The sequence below is a fragment of the Atractosteus spatula genome, chromosome 17, assembly GCF_055471065.1.
Source record: "Atractosteus spatula isolate fAtrSpa1 chromosome 17, fAtrSpa1.hap1, whole genome shotgun sequence".
Lineage (NCBI taxonomy): Eukaryota > Metazoa > Chordata > Actinopteri > Semionotiformes > Lepisosteidae > Atractosteus > Atractosteus spatula.
The window spans coordinates 16,504,229-16,531,237 of record NC_142722.1 but is presented as its reverse complement, the minus strand read 5'-3'; the positions used below and the strand labels follow the sequence as shown (position 1 = coordinate 16,531,237).

The 27,009-nt window shown below is 41.9% G+C and overlaps 1 protein-coding gene across 1 annotated transcript in view; it reads right to left on the bottom strand.

Moving 5' to 3' along the window:
• Window positions 1-81: 81 nt before the first annotated feature.
• inpp5jb (inositol polyphosphate-5-phosphatase Jb) overlaps window positions 82-27,009 on the bottom strand; it is a 37,143-nt gene continuing 10,215 nt past the window's right edge. The window contains exons 3-14 of the mRNA XM_088936091.1: window positions 26,127-26,653; window positions 19,262-19,369; window positions 18,767-18,875; window positions 12,583-12,699; window positions 10,897-11,069; window positions 9,722-9,833; window positions 8,825-8,934; window positions 7,762-7,972; window positions 6,475-6,612; window positions 4,998-5,081; window positions 4,426-4,530; window positions 82-3,682 (exon numbers count right to left, since the gene is read on the bottom strand). Of these exons, the coding sequence (XP_088792217.1) occupies window positions 3,227-3,682; window positions 4,426-4,530; window positions 4,998-5,081; window positions 6,475-6,612; window positions 7,762-7,972; window positions 8,825-8,934; window positions 9,722-9,833; window positions 10,897-11,069; window positions 12,583-12,699; window positions 18,767-18,875; window positions 19,262-19,369; window positions 26,127-26,650 (2,247 nt within the window). The 5' untranslated portion in view covers window positions 26,651-26,653 and the 3' untranslated portion in view covers window positions 82-3,226. The remainder of the gene's footprint in view (window positions 3,683-4,425; window positions 4,531-4,997; window positions 5,082-6,474; window positions 6,613-7,761; window positions 7,973-8,824; window positions 8,935-9,721; window positions 9,834-10,896; window positions 11,070-12,582; window positions 12,700-18,766; window positions 18,876-19,261; window positions 19,370-26,126; window positions 26,654-27,009) is intronic.

Below are 27,009 nucleotides of genomic sequence, written 5' to 3'. Positions count from 1 at the left end.
AAGTGCTACTGTATATAAGTGTAAGCAATTAATAAGCAATTATTAATTAAGGTAAAAAAAACATTATGAGAAACAGTCACATTTTGAAAAGGATTTTTTTAGCTTTATTTGGAGTGACAGAGGCGACTGGACCGCTCCCCTGTTTCTACAGCAAGGGCATCACAGCACTGCATTATGGGTGTAGGGAGTGGGTACATCGAGCATACTGCCTCTCGTTGCTCTGGCAACGATCACATGATACACATTCGCTAGTATAAGAGAATAGCCTGGACTTCACAGAGAAAGACAACATCAAACTCATACTCGTGCTGCACTGCTACTGCATAAGTCCCACTGCCCTGTGAAAATCAAAACTACCACACAAATTTCACAACTCTGTCACCACTGAGGTATGCAATTCCACAGGTATCTCACGGAGTACTTCCTCTGTCTTGCACAGAATTGAAATGATTTCAAAATGATATATTAAATATAATTTTTAACAATTCACTGGTACAGATTTTGATTCAGGATTGTACACAGACGAACACAGTTTCAGCCCATTATCTAGATATTTGAATAAATAAATGAGCACAACAAGAAAGAAGAAAGATCATGGTCATTTAAAAATCCATTATGTGTAATAAGAGCTGTGAAAATTGTAATAGCTGTGAAAATATGACCACCCAGAAGAACATATAGTACAAACATATATACAACAATGTACAGGCATCAGTTTTATTCTTACACCAAAGAAGGAGTCTGAGGACAGAACAAAAACTTGTGTCCCCCAAGATATGTTTCCATGCTTTAAAGCTGAAACACAAGCAATGAAGGACAAATGGATACCACACTTTCACAGCAAAACCCTGGGAGCTACAGTAAAGGTGTCCCAGACAACTCTGCCCAGCCACGATTTACTGATACTCTGCTAGCTGCAGCAACCTGCACTGCAAAGGAACACCTTCATGGCTTCAGCTACTCAAAACTCCCTCAGACATTTTTATCCTTCACAGTGATGGGGCAAGAGATATATGTGAATAAACATCCATGTGTTTCAAGTTTAAAGTTAATTAAGGTTAAGGGGCTTCAGAGTGCAAAAACCTTCCAGGTTTTTTGCATGGCATATACTGTAGGTTTGGCTACAGTTTGGAGATTGCAAGCTGGACTCCAGAACATACTATGAGACATCATGGACCCGATTCATGCCAGAGGTCTGCTTCAGTAAGGGCAGCCCTCTCAGTCTGGCTGTGGCTGGTAACTAGGGTAGCTAGTTTAAAGGAATGATCTGGCTCATTACTGAGTCTTCAGGAACAGATTGCTAGTCTCCTCATGCTGTTTAATAAGTTTAATAAGGAAGTCCATCCACCCATCAATCTTCTACCCACTTTCCCAGCAAGAAAGAGACACAAGGCATTATACACTCTGGACAGGACTCCAGTCCATTGCAGGGCAGACAGACACCAACACCACAGGGCCTGTCTTCCCAGAAGCCAATTAACCTACAGCATGATTTTGGATTGCGGGAGCAAACCAGAGCACAGGGCAAGTGACCCATGATGACGCAAGGAGAACACCTAAACTCCACACAGTACCCCAGCAAGTGAGACCAGGGCCACAGTGCTGCGAGGCAGCAATGCTAATCACTGTGCCACCAAGCTGCCCTTAATAAGGAAATGTGTTATTTAAACTGGCTGGAAAATAATAGGCCTATTCTTAGTCAAGAATGATCAGGCAAAGGGAACTTCACTTTAAAAATGTTCATGCTCTGAATGTGACACAAATGTCAGTTTGTGACAGTGCATGCAAAGTAAATTTAAAGTCTTTTAAAATGGGAAGCTTTTCTTCTCCTTTAAACCATTTTTTAGGATTCTGCTGTGCCCCCATTAAAAACAGAGCACTACAGTAATGATGGGACTGAAATCTTCACCTTCATCACTGTCAAATTCCAGAAACATTATGACCATTACCTATAAACGTCATCCAGATTACCAGAAAAATGTATGCATAAGTTGTGAAGTGCAGGTAATAATGATCTCAGGGACAAAGTTGTGTTTTTTCACAGCTCCATAGTAAAGAATTAGAGTTCAATTCACCATTCAATGAGCTGTGCCAGTGCTGCACCCTCTCTGCCAAAATCATTATATTGACACTGAACTGCCCACCCAACAGAAGGAGCATTGATTTGCAGAGACTAATTAGGTTCCAGTTATTGATAAGTTCACTGCTCCGCTGGATCATTTTTTATATGGCTTGATTGTTATTTTTAATGAAAGGTTCAGTAGCACAACAAGAGAGACGACTGAATAAGGTACAGTACCTGAATCAATTACCTACTGACTATCAAACAGGCTAGACGGGCCAAGTGGCCTTCTCTTGTTTTTATGTTCTTATAGCACAGCTTTACACAACATCTACTACATGTGAACACCTGCCGCGGTACACCATGCTGGAAGGTTCACTAGGAGTTACACTTGTTACTCAACCTACAGCTATTGAAACTGATGCCTTTCTATTTAAGTGCGAGTGAGAGAAGAGGGTAGGGCTCCATTTTCATAGAGACACCGATGTCAGCTTTATTTGCCTCTGAGATGCACTTACTGTGGGAATAACCACTATATAAAAGAGTCACATACAACTTGGATTTGATTACTTGATTGTCATGAAATTCTAAATGCCAATAAACATAGTGGCAAAAGAAAACATAATTCTCAGAAAAAACTGCATTAAGGTAGCATTATTACTAGCCTTATTTCAAGATCTCATGCAGTCAGACATTTCTGATTGACGTCTTGTGCAAATGTTCAATGACAGAAAAAAATGTCATCATATCACCAGTGCTTGAGACTAGTAAAACTAAAACCAAACTTTCTGGAAATGTTCACGTATTTTGCAATATTGACGGAAACTCACCAAATTTGTATTAACAGACAAGCGTAAAAAACCTGGCATTTTTCTGGCATTCCAGGAACAGGGAGCCAGGAGGTGAAAAAAAAGGATGGTCGAGACAGTGAGGTAAGAGGAGGGATAGAGACACAGACTGGAGGAAGCAGAAGGAATGTGTTCAGATGGTAGAGAAGTGTTGAGGACAGTCACAGAAGCAGGAGGCCTACTTTCCTCCTGACTCATGTGGTGTCAGGAATTCGTCACTGGAGGAAACGGAGCAGACCGCTCGGAGCATGTCAAAGTGCCAAGCCAGACTCCACCGGGCCTGGACCCCGCTCCTTGTCCCAGGACGAGGGGCCTGTCACAACGGCGGATCCTGGCGCTCGCCTGAAGCCTTCCACCCGGAGGCAGGACCCTCAGAGGGCCCGCGTTCCCTGGCGGAGCCGGGGCTGGGCAGGGGCTCTGGGGCGTTGACTTCGATGCTGGGAGTGCGGGGGCTGCCGTCGGGGTCCTGCGGGAGGGGGCAGCAGCTGTCGGGGGAATCGTCGGACTCGCAGACGAGGCGCTCCCTCTTAGCGCCGGTGCGGGGCGAGGGGCTGCGGGCGCCCGTCTCCCGGGAGTGAGGGCGCAGGTTGAGGCCCTGCAGCCGGGGCAGCGCCGGGCTGCGGCTGCGGCTCCGGCGGCCCCTCTGCTTGGCCTTGCCGGGGCTGGGGCTGCGGGACTTGGGCCGCAGCAGCACCACGGTGCTGTCGTCCTCCGAGCTGAAGTCCGAGCTGTCGGAGGGGCTGGAGCTGGGGCTGGAGCTGGGGAAGGAGATCTGCGGGAGGAAGGAGACACTGCTGCACGCTCACGCTGCTTCGACACCGTCAGAGAAGCACAAGCGCCACAGAGACAGGCAGTGCTGGACAGGCCTGAATTCATGCGGGGAATCGCGAACATGCGAAACACGTTTACGTAAAGAGCCAAGGTTCCAGCGTAAGAAAAAACACTGCTCTTGCAGTCTTTTCTGAATTGTAAAGGAACAAGGCTGCAGTGTAATCCGTTTGTTTATATCGATGAGGTTCTTTATATCGATATTGATATTGCTCGGTAATAATTTAACATGTGGACTTCAAAGACAACAAATGGAAGTTGTTGTTCCAAAGGCTTTTTTTTTCAGAACATATTCTTGTAGCTTGTGAAATGTTTTTTTTTTTTCTAAATACAGTCCAGGAAAAAGACTGCAACCCTTTTGTGACTTTAAAGGATGAAGAAATAATCCATCTGCTTCCCTGCTGGTACACAACATTCGGAAAATCTGTACACGCATATTTATGCTAATTCTAGATTTATGTACAATACTGTTATGGATGAAATACTGTATTATCTATTCTAGATCTATAAAAAAAGATTGAAGGATGTAAGATCTAAATATAAATGCTGCGTACGTTTTATCTTTCATTTTATTTAAGTGGGATTTCTTCAGGAATAAAGAAGGAATTTTTATCTGGTGTAGTAGAGGACCTGTGGCCTCTACAAGGTTGCTACAGGAAAATGAAACCACACAAAAAAGGTCATGACCTGGAAGGGCTCTGTTACTCCCACAATGGAGCTCATGTTGTTGCTATAGTAACCCAAGATGTACTCTCCTGTGCCCTTAGGCAAAGACTCTTCCCCAAATGTCACCTGTGGAGTGAAAGAAAATACCTTATTACTATGTCATTATTTAACTTGGACGGGACCAGGATGATGGTGGTTTGTGCTAATGATAGCCACACCAGCTGATGTGCAGTATAACATGCAGAATGTGAACTGATCCTTTTTTGGTGTGGTTCATTAATCTACTAATCTGCTCTTTCTCATGAGGGTATTCGGAATATGACTGCTATTAATAAAACAAATTTTGTGGTACTAAGGACTTAATGATACAGAGAGAGTTGTGAATGTGACGTTACTCTGGAAAAACATTATTTCTTGAAATGGGTAAACCTGAGAATTGTCTGTCTCTAGGCTTTGGCCATTTGTAACTTGTGTTCATATGGTGTTGGCGCCTGGTCTGTGTGTGTGATGTAACGCTGTCTATTTGATGTGAATGTGTCCCTTCTTACATGGCGCTGGTGTGTGCTGTAGGTTCAGCTGTGTAATTCTGCTACCTGGTACTCCTGTTTCACGTAGTCTGACTCCTCTTGCTTTGCCCAGACGTAACCCACATAGTCCTTATGGTGCTTGAACCCCACCTAGGGACATACAGGAATATATACATGACATGTAAATAGTTTACATATTTCCAAAACATGCTGCTTGTAGCTCAGGACAGATTCATACCAAGAGTGAGCGAATCAAAGGCTGGAAAGCAGGGGCTCACATGGTATATTAAATCCATTGATGAAAACTGTAAGAAGAAAGAAAGCTTCTGATAAAATTACTAAATTTTAAGAACAGCATCCAGTCAAAGTAAAAGAGTACAATAAACAGAAAACAGTTAAAATATATATAAAAAGGGCAATTAAAAGAAAAAAGTATGGCAATGGAAACTAAAATAAATTACATTTATGTGACATTTATGAAACTTTTCAGTTTTCAGATTTCTGTCCTGGTCATATCACTGACAGCTCTTGTTAAAGCTGTAAATAACATTTTGTTGTCCTCTGTACCATACTTGCACTACAGATCATAAGATTTTGGTAGAAAAGCTGTAATGATTAAAGAGGTTTGAATGCCACCTGTTTAAGCGTACATGAGACACAGCTGGTGAAGTTGGAAAACTGGGCATAAAGGTTAAACCGAGTTAACTGCCCCACGGTGTCTCTGTATGATGTATAAAAGGGCCCATCTGATTTTGTAAGTATGGTCCGTTTGTGTGTTGTTGTAATAGAGAGATGTGGAGTAGCTGAGAGGAATCCTGCTGTTCTGGCCTTGCTGAGATTGGCTCAATGTCTCCCTGACAGTTGATCTGAAGAGCAAGAGGAATGAAAATCTCTATGGGGAACTGCACAGTCTTCTCCGAAATGGGACCGCAAGGGTACATCTTGAAGCCCGGAGGGGTTTCCATCTGCAAGCCTCAAGGACAAGCCACTCAAACGCGCAGGTGTTATTGTGACACGCTGACAATGAGCTACATTCGGTGGTGTAGGGGTTGGCGTCCACCACAAACAACTTGTAACCAAATATAGGTCTGGCATACTGGCTTGGTTTAAATTGTATTTCACAAATAGATTTTAATTGACCTTTCCTTTACGTTAGAAGTTAAGAAGTGGAGTGCCTCTGGGTTCTGGTCTTGGGCTTGTACTTTTCACTCTTTACCTGCTCCGTCTTGGTGACATCATCCACGGACACAATATTAACATTCCTCTGCTTCACTGATGACACACAGCTATACAGCACATATCCATGAAACCTGATAAATTTGCTCCCTCTCGGGGATTATCTAGATGTCAAAGAGATGTTTTAAACCCGATGACATGTGTTATTCAGATTAAACAAAGGTTCTTATCATAGAGCCAAAATAAGTCTGTGACAAAATTATGTCATTGTCTCTTAAGCAAAAGAAGTCTGCTTAATTCATGTTAAAGTGGATTATTCAGAAAATACAAGTAGCTCAGCCCTACCGGAGTGTCTGCCAGTAATTACCTTGTACAGGCCAATCCAGTCCCAGGAACTCCGAGGGTAGTTGGCTGCCATCTTGAATTTGGCAGTGGCGTCTGACAGATTGTTCCACTCATCGTCTACAATGAGAGTGATCATGGGCAGGTCCACTTTATAGGGGAACTGCAAAGACAGAGCCACACAGAGATAAGAAGTGTTGGAGGGGGTAATATTGTATTAATCTTACATATGGCTATAACAAATTTAATAAGAACAATATATTAAATGTATTACAAAGAACCTCAAACACAGTTAAATTCCTAAATTTTTACAACAATGTTTAATGTATTGTTGCGAGTCCCCAGATAGAAGGTGAACCCTAACCTCACCAGAGCAGATGTGTTGAGGTGTTTCACTAAGTGTGTGTGTGCATCACAGGTGGTGGCCACACTGGAACAACTGACAGAATTCACAAAAAGAGGTTTTTAAAGACCGAGGAGAAGAACACACGTTACACTGAGTCTCCACAGACTGAGTCTGTTTAAATCTGGTATGAAGCCCATGTCTTACCCGGTACGATTCTGTAACACTGTGTGTGTAGCTGTGTGTAGCTGTGTGTTGACTGAGAATGTACAGCTGTGCACATCTGGAAAGCATCTGCACAGAGAATTTACACTTTTCCATTCAGTTTCACACAATTGCAACAGTACTGAAGTTGTTAAAGTATGGGTTATCTTTAAATGCATCTATGTGCTTTCCATTCTCCTAGAGCAGTCCTGAATGAATCTCAAGTTCCAAATGTTTTTACCAAGTTTAACTGATTGATTGAACTAATTGATTGATTGATTAATGGATTGAAATTGTCTAAATATAGTATGGCTCTGCAGGAATTTGCTGTCAAAGGAGTTTTGCAGTCAGGTTGAACCTCTATCCAGAGGACAGGCTGGGCCCATTGGCTTACTGACTTGAGCTGGGGGCTACCTGTGAGCTACAAGCATTTGACTTGGGGGTCCCCATATCAGAGCTCCTAACTGACAGCTGGGAGTTCAAGCACTATTGGCAGAATCTTTGCCTATACTGTGCTTAAACCTGAAAGTTGTTCTGGACTAACAGTACAAAGGGCAGATGGCCCAAAGATGACATTCACAAGATGTGCCCTTTGCCTTAATTCCATCCTGGCTGTTCGGGTGTGGGTTTCATGTGTCTGTTAAGGGCTTTTGGCTGAAGCACGACTTTGGTTAGCGGCTCTAATTGACACATTTTAAAAAATGATCAGCATGCAATAAGAGTTGCAAGCTTGGGACTGGCAGCTGCGGACACTGCGATACGGACCTGCAGGGTGAAGATGGCCGAGACAGGCTTGTGATCGCTGACCAGGTACTCCATGTGACTGTGGTAGCAGTGCTGGGTGACCCTCAACCCGCTGTGCAGGCCGGTGGCGGAGCTGCGCTTCCTGGCCTTGCTCAGGGAAGGGCTGGAGGAGCTGGGCAGCTTGGTCTTCCAAAGGATGCGATCAGTCCAGGCCGGCTTCCGCTTCTTCATGCTACAGCAACAGCAACAGCAACAGCCTTAGTTGTTTTACTAGTTTTATCCATGACTGGCCTTACAAGTCCCGTTTCTGCTGAAAAAAATTAATATGATAAGAGACTAGAAATGTCTAATGTGGGCCTGAGGGACTGGCAGATTGCAATGGGGGTTCTCCAAAAACTGTGCTGCAAAACTAGCCCCGGTGCTGGGGTGGGTGAACAGTAGGTGTCTCAGCAAGGTTATCCAGTTTGCCATGCAACAACAGTGCCTCCTAGTGGCTGAATGGGGGAGTGTGTATTTGCAGCATTAAAAGTGATATCTGCATCAGCCCTTTATCCAATGCATACACAGGCACTGTGAGGCTCACGAAGAGGAAGGTGGTGCCTAGCTCAACGGTGTTTCAGGAGACACACATGCATGATCTTCACCCCTCCTGTGCTGGTACAATGGACAGTTCCAAACTGGAAGGTACCATAAAATGTACAATAATAGGTGAATTAAAAACTAAAAGGAATGGTGAATATTTTAAAGGATTTTAAGAACAGTCACTGTTTCACACCTATGCATGTGACCGCTTGCTCACTAGCCTTCTAAATGGCTTACATGGTCCCTTTGGGGTAACACTCCATCCCAGCCCAGCTGGAAGTCTTAATCGACGATGTACACGTGACCTTCAGCGAAGGGTTTAGACACTCTCTGGTGGCTGTTTGTTAACAGTAAGAAAGTTCAGCATGGAAACAAGGCGTGACGCATGACAAACAGTAAGTACTGCACCAGTAGCAAGACAGTGAGGAGGGAGGCAGAGCACCAGACAGTGCAACAGCCCCACGGAGACTTTACTAGACTTCACTAGCATGCTGGGCAGTACCTGGTGTCATAGGTGTTGCTTCCCACATCAAACTTGTACGTTGGGGGGAATTTGAGTGGCCCCTCGTGGAACTCTTCCAGCACAGACTCTGAGCCCTTGGCCATGTTCAGCTGGAGACAAAGAGGGCAGTGAGCACAGCACCTGAGCAGTCAGACGCACTCCAGCGTTCAAGGCAGCGCGGTGTCTGTGGAGGCAGTGGCCCGGCGACAGAGACACTGAGAGAGAAACGCACAGTCCCGCGCAGGAGAGAGAAAAGGGCCCGCTTGACACGACCACAGCCCAGGCCGGACCTGGAGCTGCTGAGGCAGCCTGCCACTCGCCCGCTCCCCACCCAAATCGATCACCGTGTAAAAAACACCAAACGACTGTAAGTGCAAAAACAAAGCATGTTGCCCCCCTTATTGTGTAGGCAAGTTGCCCCCCTTACCCTTTTACGGTTTTTAATTTCACACACAACAGGCACCGTGCCCCTGGAGCCAGGGACATGCAGAAAGATGACTTTATTCCAGACGGAGGCAAGGAAGGCGACCATTGTGTATTTAAAAAACAAAACAAACAATTGTTCTGCAGGACAATGAAAAATATGTTGGACAATATGTTAAGAGCGTTCTAGCATATTTATAGAACATTTTCAAAAAACGTCTAACCTGTAGGACTGTAACAGGGAATTGTGGGGAGACTGTAAACTTCTGGGTCCACAGCACTGTTCAAATCAGATTATCTTCCTGAATCAGGATATCTAGGTTTTTAGTTCAGGGTGATGTCAAATGCACAGGTTCAAATACTGTAGTCAGGACAGCTTGTACTGTACCTGACTTGATCCTGGGTATAGCTGATCCTTATTGGAACAGAAGGAATTAAACTGAAAACCATAGTCTACCATTTAAGATTTCTCACCTGGTCTTTATCCCAAAGCAGAGAGAGCTTGTTGCCATCAATGGCATTCTTTACAAACTGAATTTCGTAATCCTCAATTCTGAAGTTCAGGTCACCGAACCAAAACACCACACTGAAAAGAAACAAATACTGAAATTAGATCTCAACTCTTCACCATAACCACTATGAGATAAAGCAAGGGACAAAAAACAGCTTAATAGAGGATTTTTTATTAAATTGTCTTTTTATACATTTCAGAATTGAAAAGAAAAACAATCTCAAAAGCATGTACACAATGCGGCAGACTGAATGGGTTTTGGTAAGGTCCACTGGACATAGAAAGAAGGAGCCTGATGTCTTGTCATAATAACACTTTAGGGATGAGTGACAGGCTAGGTCATAACATCAAAAGAAGATGTATCAGCCAGCTCTTTTCACCACCTTTTTGCATACTGGGGTAGCCTGCCAGCCAATTAGTTTGGATTACACAGACTGAGCATCTGTTCCACTGAGGCTATGATGCATTATTAATATCGGCACAATCATCAATATTCTATAGGGTCCATAAAGTCTCCCCACTGAGTTAACATGTAAACAGAACCTTTAAACAGAAAACTCTCAGAACTGCATCCCCAACACCGTTTTTTTAATTAATCTAAAGCACAACTTCAACCCTCTTTAAAATATCCCATTCATCCCACTCATTTACACCCTTCTCTGGCTGTATCCACTCATGTTCTGCTGGCTGTTTCTCTGCTCCTTGTCTTCATTGTCCTTCCTCCGGGCCCTCAGTCCCAGACACTATGGGGCTGCATCATCAGTGCCAACAAAGTGATAAAATAAACAAGTAAAAGTTCATTCCATGCTGAGAAGAGACACACAAAAGGGTGACACCTGAAGAAGGCTCCACAGCCGAAACCCTGTGTCTCTTTTCTTTTCCTTTCAGCAGGGAATAAGCCTACGCACGCTGACGCAGCTCCCTACTTGAACATGATAAATGAATGCCTCCTTTAATATCGAAATAATCCTAGTTTTTACAGGTACACAATTGTAACCACAGAAAACAGAAAGAAAAATGACCCCAGACTCGTTGGCAGTAATATACACCCAGGACCTCTTAGACAAATACGGCGGCGGCAGTACGACCCGAGCAGATCCCCCACTAGATGGAGCCCAGGGCCCGGCGAGGCACTCACTCGTGATCCAGCACGGCGGCCGCCTGCCCGTCGAACTGCTGCTGCTGCAGGATGCTTTCGAAGTCCTCCATGCGCTGCTCCGAATTCTCCATGTGTGCCGGCAGGTGGCAGTTCAGGAAACAAACCGTGTGGCCAAAAACCGCCATCCGGGCACTAACGCCACCTTTGTTACCCTTCGCAGAGAAAAGGGTCACTCTTTCGCCTCCGTCAGGACAGAAGATACAGCGTGATTCACGCCGTTAGCTATGATGCAGCTTGCAACAGGATTCATTAAGGCTGTGGTTACTATGACAAAATATCTTTAATATTGCTAAGCCTTTATTTAGGCCTTGAATAAAAATGACACAAGCTGAAGCCCTGTTTACACAAGGCCAGTCAGTGCTTGTGGCACTCTGACTCTTGTAGTGGACTGCTCGGACAGGGTAAGTGTCTGTCACAAAGTTAAACTATATTACGTGCAACAGCCTCATTCTAATCCGGGTGTCCTTCTTAACAGCTGTGTAGATCAACGGGAGGGAAACCTACCTCAAAGACCATATTCTAAAGCAAAACTTACTTTCATTACGATTAACCAGACACCCTGTGTGCTAATCACTGTTTGAGGACTACACCATTTACTTGTGGTTGACTTCAGAATAAACCTCCATACAGAACAAGCCAGCTGCCAATATGCCCATATGAAACACCCGAATATGGGAATGTGACAAGCAGACAATCGATTTATTAAGAGGAGGCAGGGTGGTCCTGATACCTGACAGCTGCTCTCCTCTCTGTTTAAAAGTCGTCTGCCTTTCTCGCAGGTGTGTGAGGTAGCTGGCACAAGGGACGCTGACAACACACACAGGGACTCTGCAGTAGAACTCCAGAATCTGGACCCGATGGACAGGGTCTGACCCGCTGACAGCGGAGCACTGAGCTACAGAGGCCAGACAACGAACTACAGAGTCGCTAAGAGACAGCATGGGAAGCTGCTTAGTGACAGAATTTTTTTTTGAGCTCATACTGTGAACATTCTTGAAAACAAATTTCTTGTTGTGAAGAGAATAAAGGGTGCCATGGTCCTGTAACTATACCAACCTCTCTCTTCCTACCCATGCATTGTCCAGCCTGTAAGAGCAATTTCAGGTGTTGTTTATTAGATTTATTAGATTTTTATGGGCAGTTGCAATCAATGGCACAGTTGCCGTCACAGTTAAAATATATAATTAACCTAAAGTTGATACAACTTGTTATGGAAATTCTTTTCTTGTCAGAATACTCTGAACTCCTGATAAATTACCTTTGAAAGGGACAAAAAAGGCTTTATTTATTACCTCCCAAACGTCAGGGGGATTAATCAAGACCCAAGTTATTTCTTCATTTTCTGTGTTTGTAAAACTAACACACTAGTGCAATTAAAGCACTGCGCTAAAGGCACTCTGACTCTGATTACATATCTGCGTCTACAGAGACATGTACCACCTCCAGCAGTTAACACCAGTTTCTCAAAACATTGGTGTTGTGAGACAGAAATCTTTATGCCTAGAAGGTTTTTTATTTGTTTATTTTGGGTCTGAAAGACCCGGTGCTGCCTTTTTCTGTGACGGAAAAAACGCGCAGTACACCAGGCGTGGCAGAAGCTGCTGTTTGACTACGGCCCTGGCTATGCTGAGGGTGTCAGCTCCAGCGACAGGGGGGCACACTCACCCAGTATCCTCCCAGGCCTGTCCGCGTGCTCTCTGTCTGCACATTCCTCAGGAAGGGCAGGTGGTAGTACTTGGCGAAAACCAGCAGCAGAACACCTTGCATCCGCTGGGATGTCACCTGGAAGAGAGAGAGGGAACTGGCAGACCGGGAGGTGTCAGGGGAAACAGGAAGAGCGGAGGAGCTATAGCCATTGTAGCTCCTTAAGGTCACTGTGCGCAGGAGCCTTTACACACACAAAATATTAAAAATGCACAGAAACTATTTCTTGCTCGTGACAGGCTGTATTATAAGACTACACAGGGTGTAATGCAAGTTGTGTTTTAATGGCATTCACCTCTCCCCCTGGCTGACCCCAGCTACTGTATATTCTTGTTACTCCAGCACTCCCTTGTTAATAATGTTCTCCTTGGATTTTCTGTATGAAAATGACCCATTGGCCATTGATCACAACTGTTTAGATGGTGTAATAATAAAGCACAATAAAACCTTATAATGTCTGTTTTATTAACATACAGCCTGTCCATTGTGTATAAAACCACAAATGCTGTCTGAAGAAGTTCAGGTCACTAAATGTCTTTTCTTTGTGCACATGCATCTGCTTAGTATTGATTTCTTTAAAGGGAAACATCGTCCTAACAAGCCCAATATGTGGAAATGCAATGGCTTCTACAAGAATGTTAACTCTAGGATGTACAGGAGGAATGATCTTTAGGCATAATCTCTAGAGGGAATTGGTTTTGACTCTTCCTGAGGCTTGTTGTGATAAGGAAGAGCCTGAATCTCTTCCATTCCCTTCAGTTATTGTTTCGTTAACGCCCTGTGTGGTCAGAAGGAATTCTTGCAGCGTGAATTCTAAAAGAATCGACAAGATGAAGCAAAACAAAACAACCAAAAAAGCAGGTGCAGTAGTTTGCAGTATTAACGCAGACATGTCTCCATTTGGGCTTCTGTGTAACACAGTTGGCTGTTTCATTTACTGTATATTGTTTCGGCCTCTCGACAATCAGTTTCTGTAGCAAACACTGGAAGATGAACTGCAAGTTTCATAAATGTGAATACAGTTCAGCCTGCATCTGCTGATCCTGTGAACTAAGCTCTTACGTAATTGACTTGATGTGTTCTGGTAGGGGCTAATTACAGTTTTGCATTAACATTGGCATTGTCACAGAAGTGCCCTAAAGAAGAGTCTTTAAACTGAGTCTTTAAAAATATTGAATCTGTTTGAGTTTTACCCTCTTCTTATTTCTTGCAATTAGAATGTCTAAAGAAGGAAAACTGCTGGAAATTAACCAGAATCAGATATGTAAATAATATGTTTTGTTTAGAAACAACAGACCAATACAACTCCCTCTGCATGTATTTTTAATACTATTTCCATTATTAATTCACATTTTCTACTAGAAATAACCTCATATTCTTACAGCGAATTACAATGTAACCTTTTGCTGGAAGCCCGTTTCTATTTATTATTTTTACAGTTGACATTTATCTCAGCACGTAATCAGCACTTTTGAGAAACACTACGTGGCAGTGTGTAGGAAGAGAGATATATTGAGAGCTGCTGATCTATGCAGCATCCAGTTGTGGTGAGAACCTACTCAGTAACCTCCCCTCTCTCTTTAAGAGACAGATGATGAGTGAGGCTCCTTGGCAGATCACATACCTGTAGGAAAATCAATTCCTGCTCCCAGTGGCCGGCTCTGTCATACACACTAATGCACAGCTGCCTGGAACACAGGCTCAACATTTTGTTTAATGACTGTTCTCTGCTCCTCGCATCTCTCAAACTGAGCTGCTGCCTAAAGGTTTAGGTGCATGTCACCAGTGGTACTGAGTCCGAAGTTTGCAATTCCAGTTTAATTTTGCTTCCACCCTGGGAATGCAGAGTTTACCAGGGAAGCATATTTTCCAAGCTCAAAACAAGGTGGTATTTTATAAATTCGGGTGCTGTCATTAAAACGCTTCCGCGTTGCTTAAGTGTTGCAACTGAAAAATATGTGTGCTGGCTGAAAACCCAGCCAGGCCACATATTCTCCGAGTTCTCTTAGAAATAATTCCAACACGGTCTTCCCTGCATGCTGGTCTCTAATGAATTCATGAAATATTGTTTTGTTTAACTATTCAGAGACAGACTGTTCCTGCAAAGCACTGCCTAATCGTTTTCTCTTCAAGAAACAGAATATACGTATCCATTAAATAAATAATACAATGAACGTCTGCAGTTTTCCATCTCCCCATACCTTGTACAGTACGTAGGTTTAAGTGAGAAGCCAATAAAGTCTCTCAGCATTTAGTGGGATAACAAGGTGCAAAGACCTTACATATTTGCCTTAAAAATAACATTGATAGAAGTACCAGGCCTGCATTAGACTCACAGCATTCAAAAGCTATAGATCCTCCCAGAACACATTGCATCCCCAATACAAACAGGACTGAATGGCTTCCTTTCATGTCCGGCCACTCAAATAAAAAAAACACAATTCATTCCAGTAAAATACAGTACTACTGCAGCCTCTGCTTCATTACATTTATGAAGGCTGTATTAAGTTTTGCCATTGAGCTTTCTATCTCTTGTGTTCTACAGAATCAGTGGACTGCAGCAGTGCACGTGTGTCGTTGAGAGGACCCTTGCGCTGTTCACACAAGAAGTCAGCACCCTGGTGTCAGTTACAGCTCTAAAGACCCTCTTCCTGCAAACTCACGAGTAATGACCTCCTAATGATCTCTCTCGAAGAGAATGAAAAATTGATGCATAAGACTGATTATGCTCTCAGCTTTGTTCCAGTTGCACTTGCAGAATGAGCCACTGTCCTGGAGAAGTGTTTCTAATTGCCAATAACCTAATATTTTCTCCAAACAAATAAAGTAACTAACAAACTAGCTAACAATCATCAGGTAAAGACCCAAGATTTGCAAATGATAACATTAGTATCCCGACAAAGTCCAATACTTGTCATAATGGAGATGTCCTTTAATCTAGGAATGTTAAGTAATCTGTAAATGTTAAGTTTTCATACACAGGAAACATTTTATTTTATACAGACTCCATAATGTAATTAGAACTTAGTAAACATCTATTCTACTAGACACCACTTTCAGGTAAACTCAGCTAGAAAATTCATTTTATCTTTAATATTTATTAATCATTTTCCTTATTATTCTGGTGGAGCTCTAACCAGGTTATTATACGATATGACCAAGATGGACTTGATGATTAGGGGTTCCATATTTAGAGATAAAGGGCATTTTGATCTGTGTAAGACTCTTAAATAAGTGAGTGACTACATTGTGTGGGTGCATCTGCAGCACAGCAGTAGGAACCCTGGTATTGTGGAGTGGGGGCTGTGGGCTGGCACACAGGTGAGACCGAAATAACCTGCTGCTACTGCAACCGCATTTCAGAAAAGTTTAAACATAGATAGATAGATACTTTATTGATCCCGTGAGGGAAATTGCAGAATCATCAATTGCAGAAACATCACAAGGCTTTTGATCAAAGTAATAATTAACAGCACATTTCTGCCCTTCTAGTGGTGGATAAGACCCCTCAAGAATGGACTTGCTGCAGTTACAAATGAGAGAAGCTGCTGTAGATGAACAATTAGAGAATTTCACCAGCCATTTTGTTGCATTAAAGCTCTGTGTTCTGCTTTGAAGCCTTTCATTTCTGAGGCATTAGGGATGAAAAAAATACCCAGGCTGAAAAAATGACATAATTGTCTACTGACTTCAAAGAGTGATGACAGATAAAATTGAGATAAGAGCTCTCCTGCTGAATAACATATCAGGAAGAAATTGATACATGTTAGGAATCCCACAGCATGTTTAATAAGTTGCATGGAAATGTAACACACAACAACCACAGAAAAAGTAAGAACCATGTTGCAGGTTTGCGTTGTGTGTGTTTGCAGGTGTGAACAAGAGAAGAAAGCTGTTCAGAGCTGTGTGCGGTGCATATAAGCACAATACACAGCAGGCACATTTGGCATGTCATTCTTCATTGTTATGGTTTTTGCTGCTATTATTAAGGCAGAAATGGGAACAATAATAAAGACAATCTTCAACATTTCCAAAATGTATAAAGATATCTGGGATGTAGTACAGTACACCTACATGTAACTGGGTATCCAATGACAGCATTGAATAAAAAATCTATTTGGAATTTGGGAAGACTTGTGTCTAAAAAAAAACCTTTCTGCATAAGCAGAGGCATTCATTTTAAGCCTCTGTCTAAAACAAGTTTAATTTGACTAAACCACACAAACTAGAAATAACCCATTACATTTTTTATCAGGGTTGGACAGGGATACCGTTATGTTAATGAGTATTCCTTTGCAAAATATTGGTATCTACAGTAGGTAGTCTGTACTAAGAATAATAGTTTCTTCAAACCTTCAAAAGATTACATGTCTTTGTCTATTTTTTACCATATAGAAATAGAGCAGGAAAAAGGACAAGCTCTCTTTCTCTCAGGTGCAAACCTGCAAAAGTTGCTGTTCTGCAAAGCTTTAACGTAAAAACACATTTGAAGAAGCAATGTGTTTGGGGCCCCTGAAACATGATCCTCACTGCCCAGTTTTCATTTGCAAATGAAATGATTATACAGTACAATGCCTCCTGTGTTCCTGTGTTGACTGAGGTGATCCTGTAAGATGAGGTGTGTGCAACAGGTGTGAAAAGGTCTGAAAGGAGTACTACAGTATACTCAGTTTATTCACAACCACAGTCCCTATGGAGGAAAACCTATTGCTCTCATTTCAATTCACCGTTGTTTAAAAGAATCGGTTGTGACTAGTTAATTTTTACCAGAGTTCAGGCCCTTTCCTGTGTTCAGAACAGAACAAAAATAAAAGAGGACCAACCAGGAAAACACATTTCAATTCTGAGCACAGGCTGATCCCTATAGTCTAAATTCTGCTGGCTGAAGCCTGAGTTATGGTACTAGGTGACCAACACAGAACTGGTCACGTGAGCTGGACAGGGACATATCTTCTGACACTTCGAAATACAGAAATTATCTGTATGTAAACTGATAGCCAATCCGATCAGCAGCATACTTTCTACTGTATACTGGCATCAGGAATGCTTAAATCCTTTTGATTTATCATTGCCAACTTTTGATACACCAGACTAGTAATTAACCTCTTTTATTTAGAAATAAATTCAATATATTATTTGTTTATTTTGGTGCAATTCTATAAAATTAATGTTCTTTATTATGCAACACATGTACTGTATATAGTTTACTTTGTGTCAATAAAAAACACTGGGTAAACTAGAATATGTAATAATAAACAAATACAGTAGTCCATAAATGTGCTGTAAAACTCTACTGTTTAGATTTCCTGAAAGCTTTTTTTTCTACATCAGTGATCAGAATTGTACTAAAATGAATAGATTTAAAATGAAATCAAGAGACAGGAAATTTCATTTTGAAATGTGCAGGTTATCACCAGATCCTCTCTCTCTGAAGTAGTAGTGGTTTAAAATGTATTTAATGAGGAATTGTGAAGCAATATCAATTCAACATATATTCAATGAGGTATTACATACAATTCCTTATTTTACCCACTATTCTGAGGCATCTAAGTAAAAGACAATTTCATGGTCATTTTATAGATCAATGACCAGATCTCAGACACTTTCAGTTTTAGGTTTAAAGGGATAACTACAGTAACACATCTATAAAAAGTACATGCAGAGAGCTTTTGTGCTTCTCTCTGATCCAAATCTCAGTATTTATAAGTCTATTCATCTGACTCCTGCTCTTCATAGACAACCCCGAACCCTATATCCAGGGATGGATAAACCAACCTTATCTAAGCTGCTCAAACAGCACAGGTGAAAATTCCTTTTAAATGGAACATGAATTAAAATGTTTGTAAATGGTCATGGTTTAGGAACATGATGGAGTACTTCTGAAATATAAAACTTTACATGAGGCCATACGATATATATGATATTTTTTATCAGAGAATATTATTTTAAATAAATAAATGACCAGACACTTTATGTGACTGGAATTGGTAACCATGCTGTTTTCATCTGTGGCTCAAGAACTTTATGCTGCTAGTTTCTCTTTCTTGACAGTTTGAACAGGACATATTCAACTTTACCTACAGTAAGTGGGCACTATAGCCTCAAGTTATGGCCACTGTGTTAAAACATTGTTTTTTTCACCAACCAGCACATATCCGAAGGGACCCAGTGTGTCCATACACAGCTCACTCCACTGGTCAGTGAAGATGGCGTCCTTCAGCCGTTTATTAATCATGGAGTTGACTTCCTGAAGACTGAAGAACAAGAGAGGCAGAAAGAGAAGATAGTGCTCAGGCACTCTTAAAGTCTTGCCTTAGGTTTTTAGTCTTAGACATTCCCATGTGTTGCTAGAGAGCATACATTCACATTTACAGTATGGTTAATGTTGTTAAAAGAGTTTTGGAATTCCTAGTTATTTAATTATTTATTAAATAACTAGGCAGGCAGGAAGGGCTCTGGCTTGAATTGAGGTATGGTTGATAAGTTAAGGGGTGACACTAGTCACCATTCCTTAGAGCAGTAAACTACAGTAAACAGCAATCAAGTGCCCGTTTAGTGGTGAGACCCACAGAAGGGTGACAGGTGCTGTATGTGGACAGACATATTTAACAAGGAATCTCGAAAAGGATGAAGCTCTTACCCAATGATGTACATGTCTGTGATCCCATCTCCTATGTTCAGCCCTAGAAGCGAAATGATGTCATCAGGTGGAACAGCTGACCCCACATTCCATGTGATGATGTGCACCCTGCCAGAGATGAGGAATTAAGGGCAATTATCTGCTTTATTAGTGATCTGTCATTTTAAAAACAATTATGTCATCACAGATGAAAATGGAACATCAACCACACATAAGATCAATAGAAAATAAAGTCAAATGAAAGCTTTGACCAGACTTTCTTGTAGTTCACTACTTTATCTGACAAGAAAATTCTATATTTTACGAACAATAATTATCAGTCTTACCCGGTTATGTAACCTTGTAAGATTAAAATAATGCTGGTAACCCTAAAAAGGGGAGGAGGATGTGAGGATGCTCCGGTTTTCCAAGGTTAAAACTGTTCATAGAAAAACTGATTTTTTTGTCCATCTATTAAAAGAAAATTGCTGCTCAGCTGAATGAAGATTCAAAATAAGAATTGTCATTTTGATGTCAAAATGTTTATTATTATTATTTTCCTTAATTCTTTATCTGGTCTGTATAAAGAACAACTGTCAGATAGACCCATTTTGCCTAGTTTTGACAGATAGTCCATTGTCAGGGGACATCTTCAAAACCAACAACAAAACAAGAGCACAGAGGACACAAGGGGGGGTTACATCTGGTAGTTTCAGGATAGAAAAGAGGTGATTGGATCCTTAACCCATTAGCAATCTAATCAACCAGCTGGGTCTCTATTGTTCTTACACAGTCACGCAGCAGCACTGTGACAAAACTGTGTTACAATGCATTGATAAGCCCTGTAGTGGGAAGAAACCCAGGCAAAGCATACATTGGGTCAGTTTCTCTTCCTGGTTTTCAGTGGGACAATGTCTGAGCGAGCTTTGCAGCTGAGCTCTGAGGGGAAAAGAGAGAGCCCAGCAGGAATAAAACCTAAAGGCCCTAGAGGACCGGAGTTTATCACCACTTACTGGTTGTTAAGCTCAGGGTAATCAGTTATCAAGTACAGTATAGCTGTTGTGTAAGTACTGAACTTGTGTATGGACTTGGCTGGCTTCTAAGTGTAGCAATTTTGTTCTGTACATATAGAGTAAATGGTGTTTGTGTTCTTGACGGGTGTACAGTATGTCCTTTCAGTGGATATGATAACATCATTGCAGGCTGATGTCAGTATATGCTTGCACGCTGTGTGCACATGGCTAACATGAGTGTGCACAAGATGTCCACATAGGTTGTGCGAGTATGTCTGATGTGTGTGCAAACACTCTGTGTTTGTGATGCGTGATGGGTGTGTGTGACGTGTGCATACACACTGTCTTTGTGATGCATGATGGGTGTGTGTGACACGTGTGCATACACACTTTTTGTGATGCATGATGGGTGTGTGTGACACGTGTGCAAACACACTGTGTTTGTGATGCATGTGTGTGCATAGCTATATGGCTGAGGTGTGTGTATACTGGCTGGCAGTCCTGCTATGTGAGCTAATAAGCCTCTCCAGCTGAGCTTGTCCTTCCCAAGCATGATGTTATCAGCTGCCTGCAGTTCTTGACCCATTTCCAGCTGCCAGCTGCAGTGACTAATCTGTCACTTCCACACACCACTGTCTTCTTAAGCGCCTGCATTCACACTCACATTCTCTCAATAAGCATTAGAGACAATGGAGCCCAAATCCAAACACTGGACAAGAAGCTCACAGCAAAGTGCCTTTATTCAGAAGCAAAGCCATAACACTGGCACGCTTGCTCTGTTCTCACATCCGGTGCTATTTAAGACATATTTTACATCTTCTAGGTAATGTAGGGAAGCAACAAAAAAGACACACAAAACGTTAGGATATACAGTTAAAAGCATAGAATTTAAATAAAGGAGTGTTATGTTAAAATTGTTAAACACACAAGTAAATCCTCTCTCAGAATATGATGTGCAATTTTGTTTGCCGTGTTCTAGATATTTACTACTGCTCTGTAATCATTCCAGAGAGGAATAACCAGATGCACTCTGGGACTGAAGGCAATCTCTCTGACTGACATGCTGATGGAACTGATGGAACCGGACACACAGCCATGTGACTGAAGCTGATACCCTTCTTTCAGCTGGATGGGATCCTTAGATCAATTAACGACCAAATGGGAAAAATGGGCTCAATGGCCTCCTCTTTTGTAACCTTTCTTAATCTTTTATATTCTCATTTAGCTGCTAGTAGCTTAATGATCCAAGGATTCCATCAAGTTGTTTTCGTAACGAATCTGTGCACTCAGCTTCATTAATTTGGTATAAGGACTTGATTCCCAATTTGATCTTCAATAAATCCCCTGACTTAACCCAGTCAGTAACATTAAGGATTTTAAATAGTTTGCATTTTAAACAAGTCTGCATGCTGTCTTGTCTGGTCTACAGTAAAAAGATTCAACTCTCTTAATCTGTCAGAATATGAAATTGCTGTCACACTAGAAATTAGTCTGGTTGCCCTTTTGTACCGTGTCTAGAGCAGCACATTAAACCACTCTGCAAACATACTGTACTCCCAAAGTGGACACTGGTAGATTGTACGACACTTGATATGTAGACTTTAGAAACAGTATTGCACAGTCAATTTATTCTTACATTAAAAGGACCAGGCACCCAAGGTTATTTCATGTGTATGTGAATCAAGAACTAGTTTAAATACAGAAAAAAGAGCACTCATTAAGGGAGAAACCTGGAGTGAGGTAATTAAAGAAAGCACTGCAGAAATCCTACCGATTTACAACAGTGACTGAGACCATGGACTAATTAGCAAGCTCATCCAGCTCATCGAATATACGGATGATACACTACTAAAGGGCATAACTAGCCAGCACTCTGATAACAGCAGAGCAAACACGAGATGAAGAGAGATCAGAAACGATGAAATATGATACAACCAAATGCAAAGCCGGCAAGCAAGAAGCACCAGGGTCCATAATCGATAGCAAATGAGAACAAAATCACTTGGAGAGCAAACCAGGGAGAAACACAATAACCAGTGAGAAACCAATAAGATTCTCAAAGAACATTCAAAATCTGGGCACCAGAGGAGGACAAGAAATGTGCAATCAATCCTTTGGATAGAGAGTGAAATAATTTTAGATTCCGCATTAAGGGTGGTAATGGCAAGACAGTTTCAGGTTGTATTCCAGGGTTTTCCAACCTGACGAAGACCAGGTTTTGCTGATTTCCATTTCGGCTAAGTTCTAAGTTACTTGACTGAAACTGTAAACTGTAATTCATAATGTGTCGCATTATGAACATTGAACAGATGTCTTGAGTTGATGATATGAAGTGAAAGTGGTTCGCACATCTTGTCTACATTCCCCAGAAAGCACAGAGGACCGCTGGTCCTGCTGACCACGGGCATTACAACCATCACCACACACTGGTACAATTGTGGATGTTCCAATTAGACTACTGTGTTGATATTTCAGAGGACGTATTTATGAGCTTGATAGCTTCTTGTAAGGAGTTTGATGGATCTGCTAATTATAATAGTACCTCAACTATGCAAAGGTTGCTTTTGTGCTGTGTCTGGAGGGTTCCCTTGATGTTTAAGTTTTGTTGTATCCTTGCCTGGTCCCCCTGCGCAGTGTGAAACTGCATTCGGTTAGCAGTGACTATGGCCAAAGGTATGGTGTATAATACCTTTATCATTGAACAAACAGTACTACAAGACCAGTTCGTTTTGGAAATTCTAATTATTTTAAAAGAAGTGAAGATTTGTTTGACTTGGTTCGTGGTCTGAAGTGAATAGCTTGCTATAGAATGTACGGAAAGTGTTATTTACGTCTTGCGATCTCCAGCTTGTAAAGCAATATAGACTGTTCGGGCTAAAAGACCCAGCAGCTGGGAATTTCCCACGTATTTTAAAATATTTCACTACTGCGATGGTATTAATCCTTATCGCAGCAACAATTTATTTTTCTTAATTCTATTTTAACTGGTTTGCTACATATTCTCCTGATTTATTATTGTGTTCAACATGATCATATCGGAGTCTCCGGATGAGGAATTCTGTATTTTTATTAATAATATAATTTAATTGAAGTTTAGATTTTCTCAGTTCACTCCGAACTTGCTCAGTGGGATTTTTAGCATAAGCATCATGCAATTCTTTGGTATTTTCATTTCAAATAATATGTATTTCTTAATTAAACAAATAGTTTACTTCAGTGCTCAGAACAAAACCGTTCCAAGGGTTTAGAAATCAAGGAAGAGGGGACCTGTCAAGCTTTTAGGTCTATAGTTTTTCAGACCTAGTCCTGGTATATTAAATATCAAAAAAGGACAACTCACTGCCTGAGCTGTGTGACCAGCGTGTCTGCTGCTGCACCTGAACTGAAACTCAGGTCTGCTTCAGCACACAGATAACTGTAAATCAAGTGGGTTATCAAAGAGGTTTCATTAATACCCCTTCCACGTACTTCTTGATTGTTTATCGCCTTTACTGCCACGGCTGCTGCAGCCCCTGCAGCCACACGAGGCCCTGAGGATCAGACCCGCCGGCTGAGGAAACGTGCTGCTAAGGTCATCCACCGCTTCTCATCTACCACATCAACACAGCACCCACGGGAGAAGCAGTGCTGGTGGGAAAGTCAGCGCAAGGAGCTGAGGAGCCTGCAGCAGGGCAGGACTGAACTGGTCATACGGTATCACACTCCTTTACTGCCAAATCAATCACTCAGCAGACCTGCAGTGCACACTGTTTTGTCTTGATTAAATATTTTACTAGTCATACTATAGCTTGTAAATATTTCATAAGATCTATAATCTGTTTTATTTAGTCCCAGTGCTAATTTAATCAAAACAGGAATAACATTATAGAAGTTTATGTTGTTTTGACTTAACAGGCCTACTGTGTATAGAATTCAGGTTCCAATATTTAGACATAAACCTTTATAGTGCACAGGTGTTTATTACTTAGCTACAAACATTGAATTAATACTAATTTTCTGTTGGCCTTTTAATGCATTTCTCTAAATACAGGTAAATGAGATTTGACACAGAAGAAATCAAAGATCTTTTAAATGGACCTGAAAAAAAATGAGATGTTATCATTTTCAAACGGTAGACACAAAACAAAATATTACAATTTTGCAGTGTTTATCTTTAAATATATGTTTGGTGCTGTTATTGTTTTTCATAAAACATATAAAGAAAAGGCATACAAAGAAATACTTACACTTACTCATTTTGATTAATTGTAGTCATAAAAGACCACATATTATTCAAATTAAAATGCCTATGAAACAGAATCCTGGTCTCTTCAAATCTCAGTGGTTTATCTTAGATTCCGAGATTCTAATTCCATATTTATATCTTGCTAATATCAACAGCCGAAAATGTAAAAAGAATTGAACCGTGATTTATTTTTTTTCCAGTGTAATGTACAGTAGAATGAAACCTAATGATTAATAAAAAGTACCATTTTTCAACAAGGACCATCCATCAAGCATACAAGAAACATGCCAGCGTATCAGTACAGCGTGTGGCAGGTAGGACTAATGGTGGTTCATTTTGATGAAGTTTACGGGTACTGTATCCAACAGCATGATCACATTTGCTTAACAAAAAGCTTGAGAGGATTTTTCCAAATCAAATACATCAGATAAAAGAACTGGCCAACTTTATTGTACTGGTAGAGTTACAGTAAGTATTTTACTAACATATCAGTATGCAGTTGATTTTTTCAAGGCTGTGAGAAAGTTATTCTCCTTGGCTGGTCCAGTTGGTACAGTATGTGCTTCATGGAGCCATATTCACTTGTAATACTTGCTGCATTGAAATGAGCTTTTGAAAATTGTACTCCTTTATGACAAAGCTTTTAATCATTGGGACAGATTCTAATACCTAGTGGGCTACTATATCATACGGCAGCATTGGCTTTATAAAAAATGCCATATGAATTATTAAAATGTAAGATGAAATGGCTTTAGCAAATGAGTAGTTGAACAACAAGGGTATCCACAGGCCCAGTGCTGAAAGAGACGTGTGTCCATTGCAGCTCAGTTAAGCCTTTTGTCTGGCTGTTGTGTTAAAACTGTAAGCAGCAGTCATTCATCCACCTCCAGTTTTCTTTTTAGACAAAAAATAAACAAGACCTTTACTTGTAACCCTTACGAATAGAACATTCCAGGTACAGCAGTGTTTAAAAACAAAGAAGAATAAGTGAAGGTAGATATGAGAAGGCCTAATTCTGGATAGCAGTTTTCTTAAGTTTAAATAAAAAAACAGCTTCAGCTGCTTTGAAACTTTTAAAGCAGGTACTGTCAATGAACAAGAAAGGGGAACAGGCATAAGGTGCAGTAACATATTTTAAAAGACATGGGAAATCCTCAGCTGTCGAGACTTTTAGCCAGAATAGTCTATATTGCTTTACAAGCTGGAGATCTTCCAAGGCTCTGGGACAAGTAGACTTGAAAAATAAATGCAGGTTAAGAGTTAAATCTGTGGTTTATAGCTGAAGAATCTACTACCTTTTTAAAAAAAATTAAAACTGTAATTTCAACAATAAAACAGTTTTAGTTCCAAAAGGTTTAAGTAGGTCAGACAGCCCTTTGCGTTTCCTCTCTGATGATGGAATGGGGTAAACCTGAACCTTCTCTTTGTACAAAAAGGAATAATAGACATTTCTTTGTGCCCCGTATATGAATTTGATGTTGTGTGGTATTGAACATCAGCTGAAAAGCACATCAATCTTTTACTGCTGTTTTTGCAAGCGAAATTGTTCTCGTCACCATCAAGATGGTGAAAATGAACAGACTTCAGGTGGACACCATGACGTCACGGCCCCTGCCAGAGGAGGCCGAGTAAGAACACCTGAGCTCACCTGAAGTCCTCCTCCTCGGCCCCGGCTTCGGCGCTGGCGTCGGTCTGGGACTGAGCTCCCGGGGGGACGGGGTCCACAGAGCTCCCTGCGAAAGCCGCCCAGGGGGGCTGGGCTGTGGGCATGGGCGCGGCAGGTGGGGGGGCCGTGTGCCTCACTGGGTTGGGGCTGCAGGACCCCGGGGGCTGAGGGACAGCCCCCCCAGCTCCTGTGGGCCGGGGTCGGCCGGAGCTGCCCGTTGTCTGGGGCCTGGGCCTGCTCATGCACACGGGCGCCGCGGGCCCCGAGCCGCTACCCGCTGTGCAGTCGGGCCCAGCTGGCCCCTTGGCCTGCGTCACCTCCGGGCTCAGGGCATCAGCTGGAGTGAATCCGTGGGCTTCCAGCTTCCCAGCTCCCCCCCGTAGCCTTTGGGCATCCGAGGGGGCAGGGCAGGCTGCCCTCCCAGCAGGCCCCGGGGTGGGATCTGACCTGGCTGTGGCCGATCCCGCTGGGTCCTGCTTTCTGTGGGTTTGCTCTGCTGGATCCATCCCCTGCCGGGAATAAAACAACATAGGATTTGTTACTGTACATATTCTAGACAAGCAGACATAATGATTAACTCTGGGGGATCACATTGTACAAAATGGACCGTTGTGAGTCTGGCTTTGGTTTATCTAATACCAGGTTTTGCCCACATTTGCTTAAAGTTGAATAGCAAAATTTAAAAAGGGTGTATGCACTTCAGGGTCATCCATTCATGGAGGACTTATTTCTACTGCAGGACAATATGCCTCTTAAAGCAGAAGTGGAACAGAACTTACTGTATGCTGCAAGATGAGACAGGACTTTTCTTTAAAATGACAGAACTCTTTAAACAGATTAACACCTATCATAACATGCAATGTTG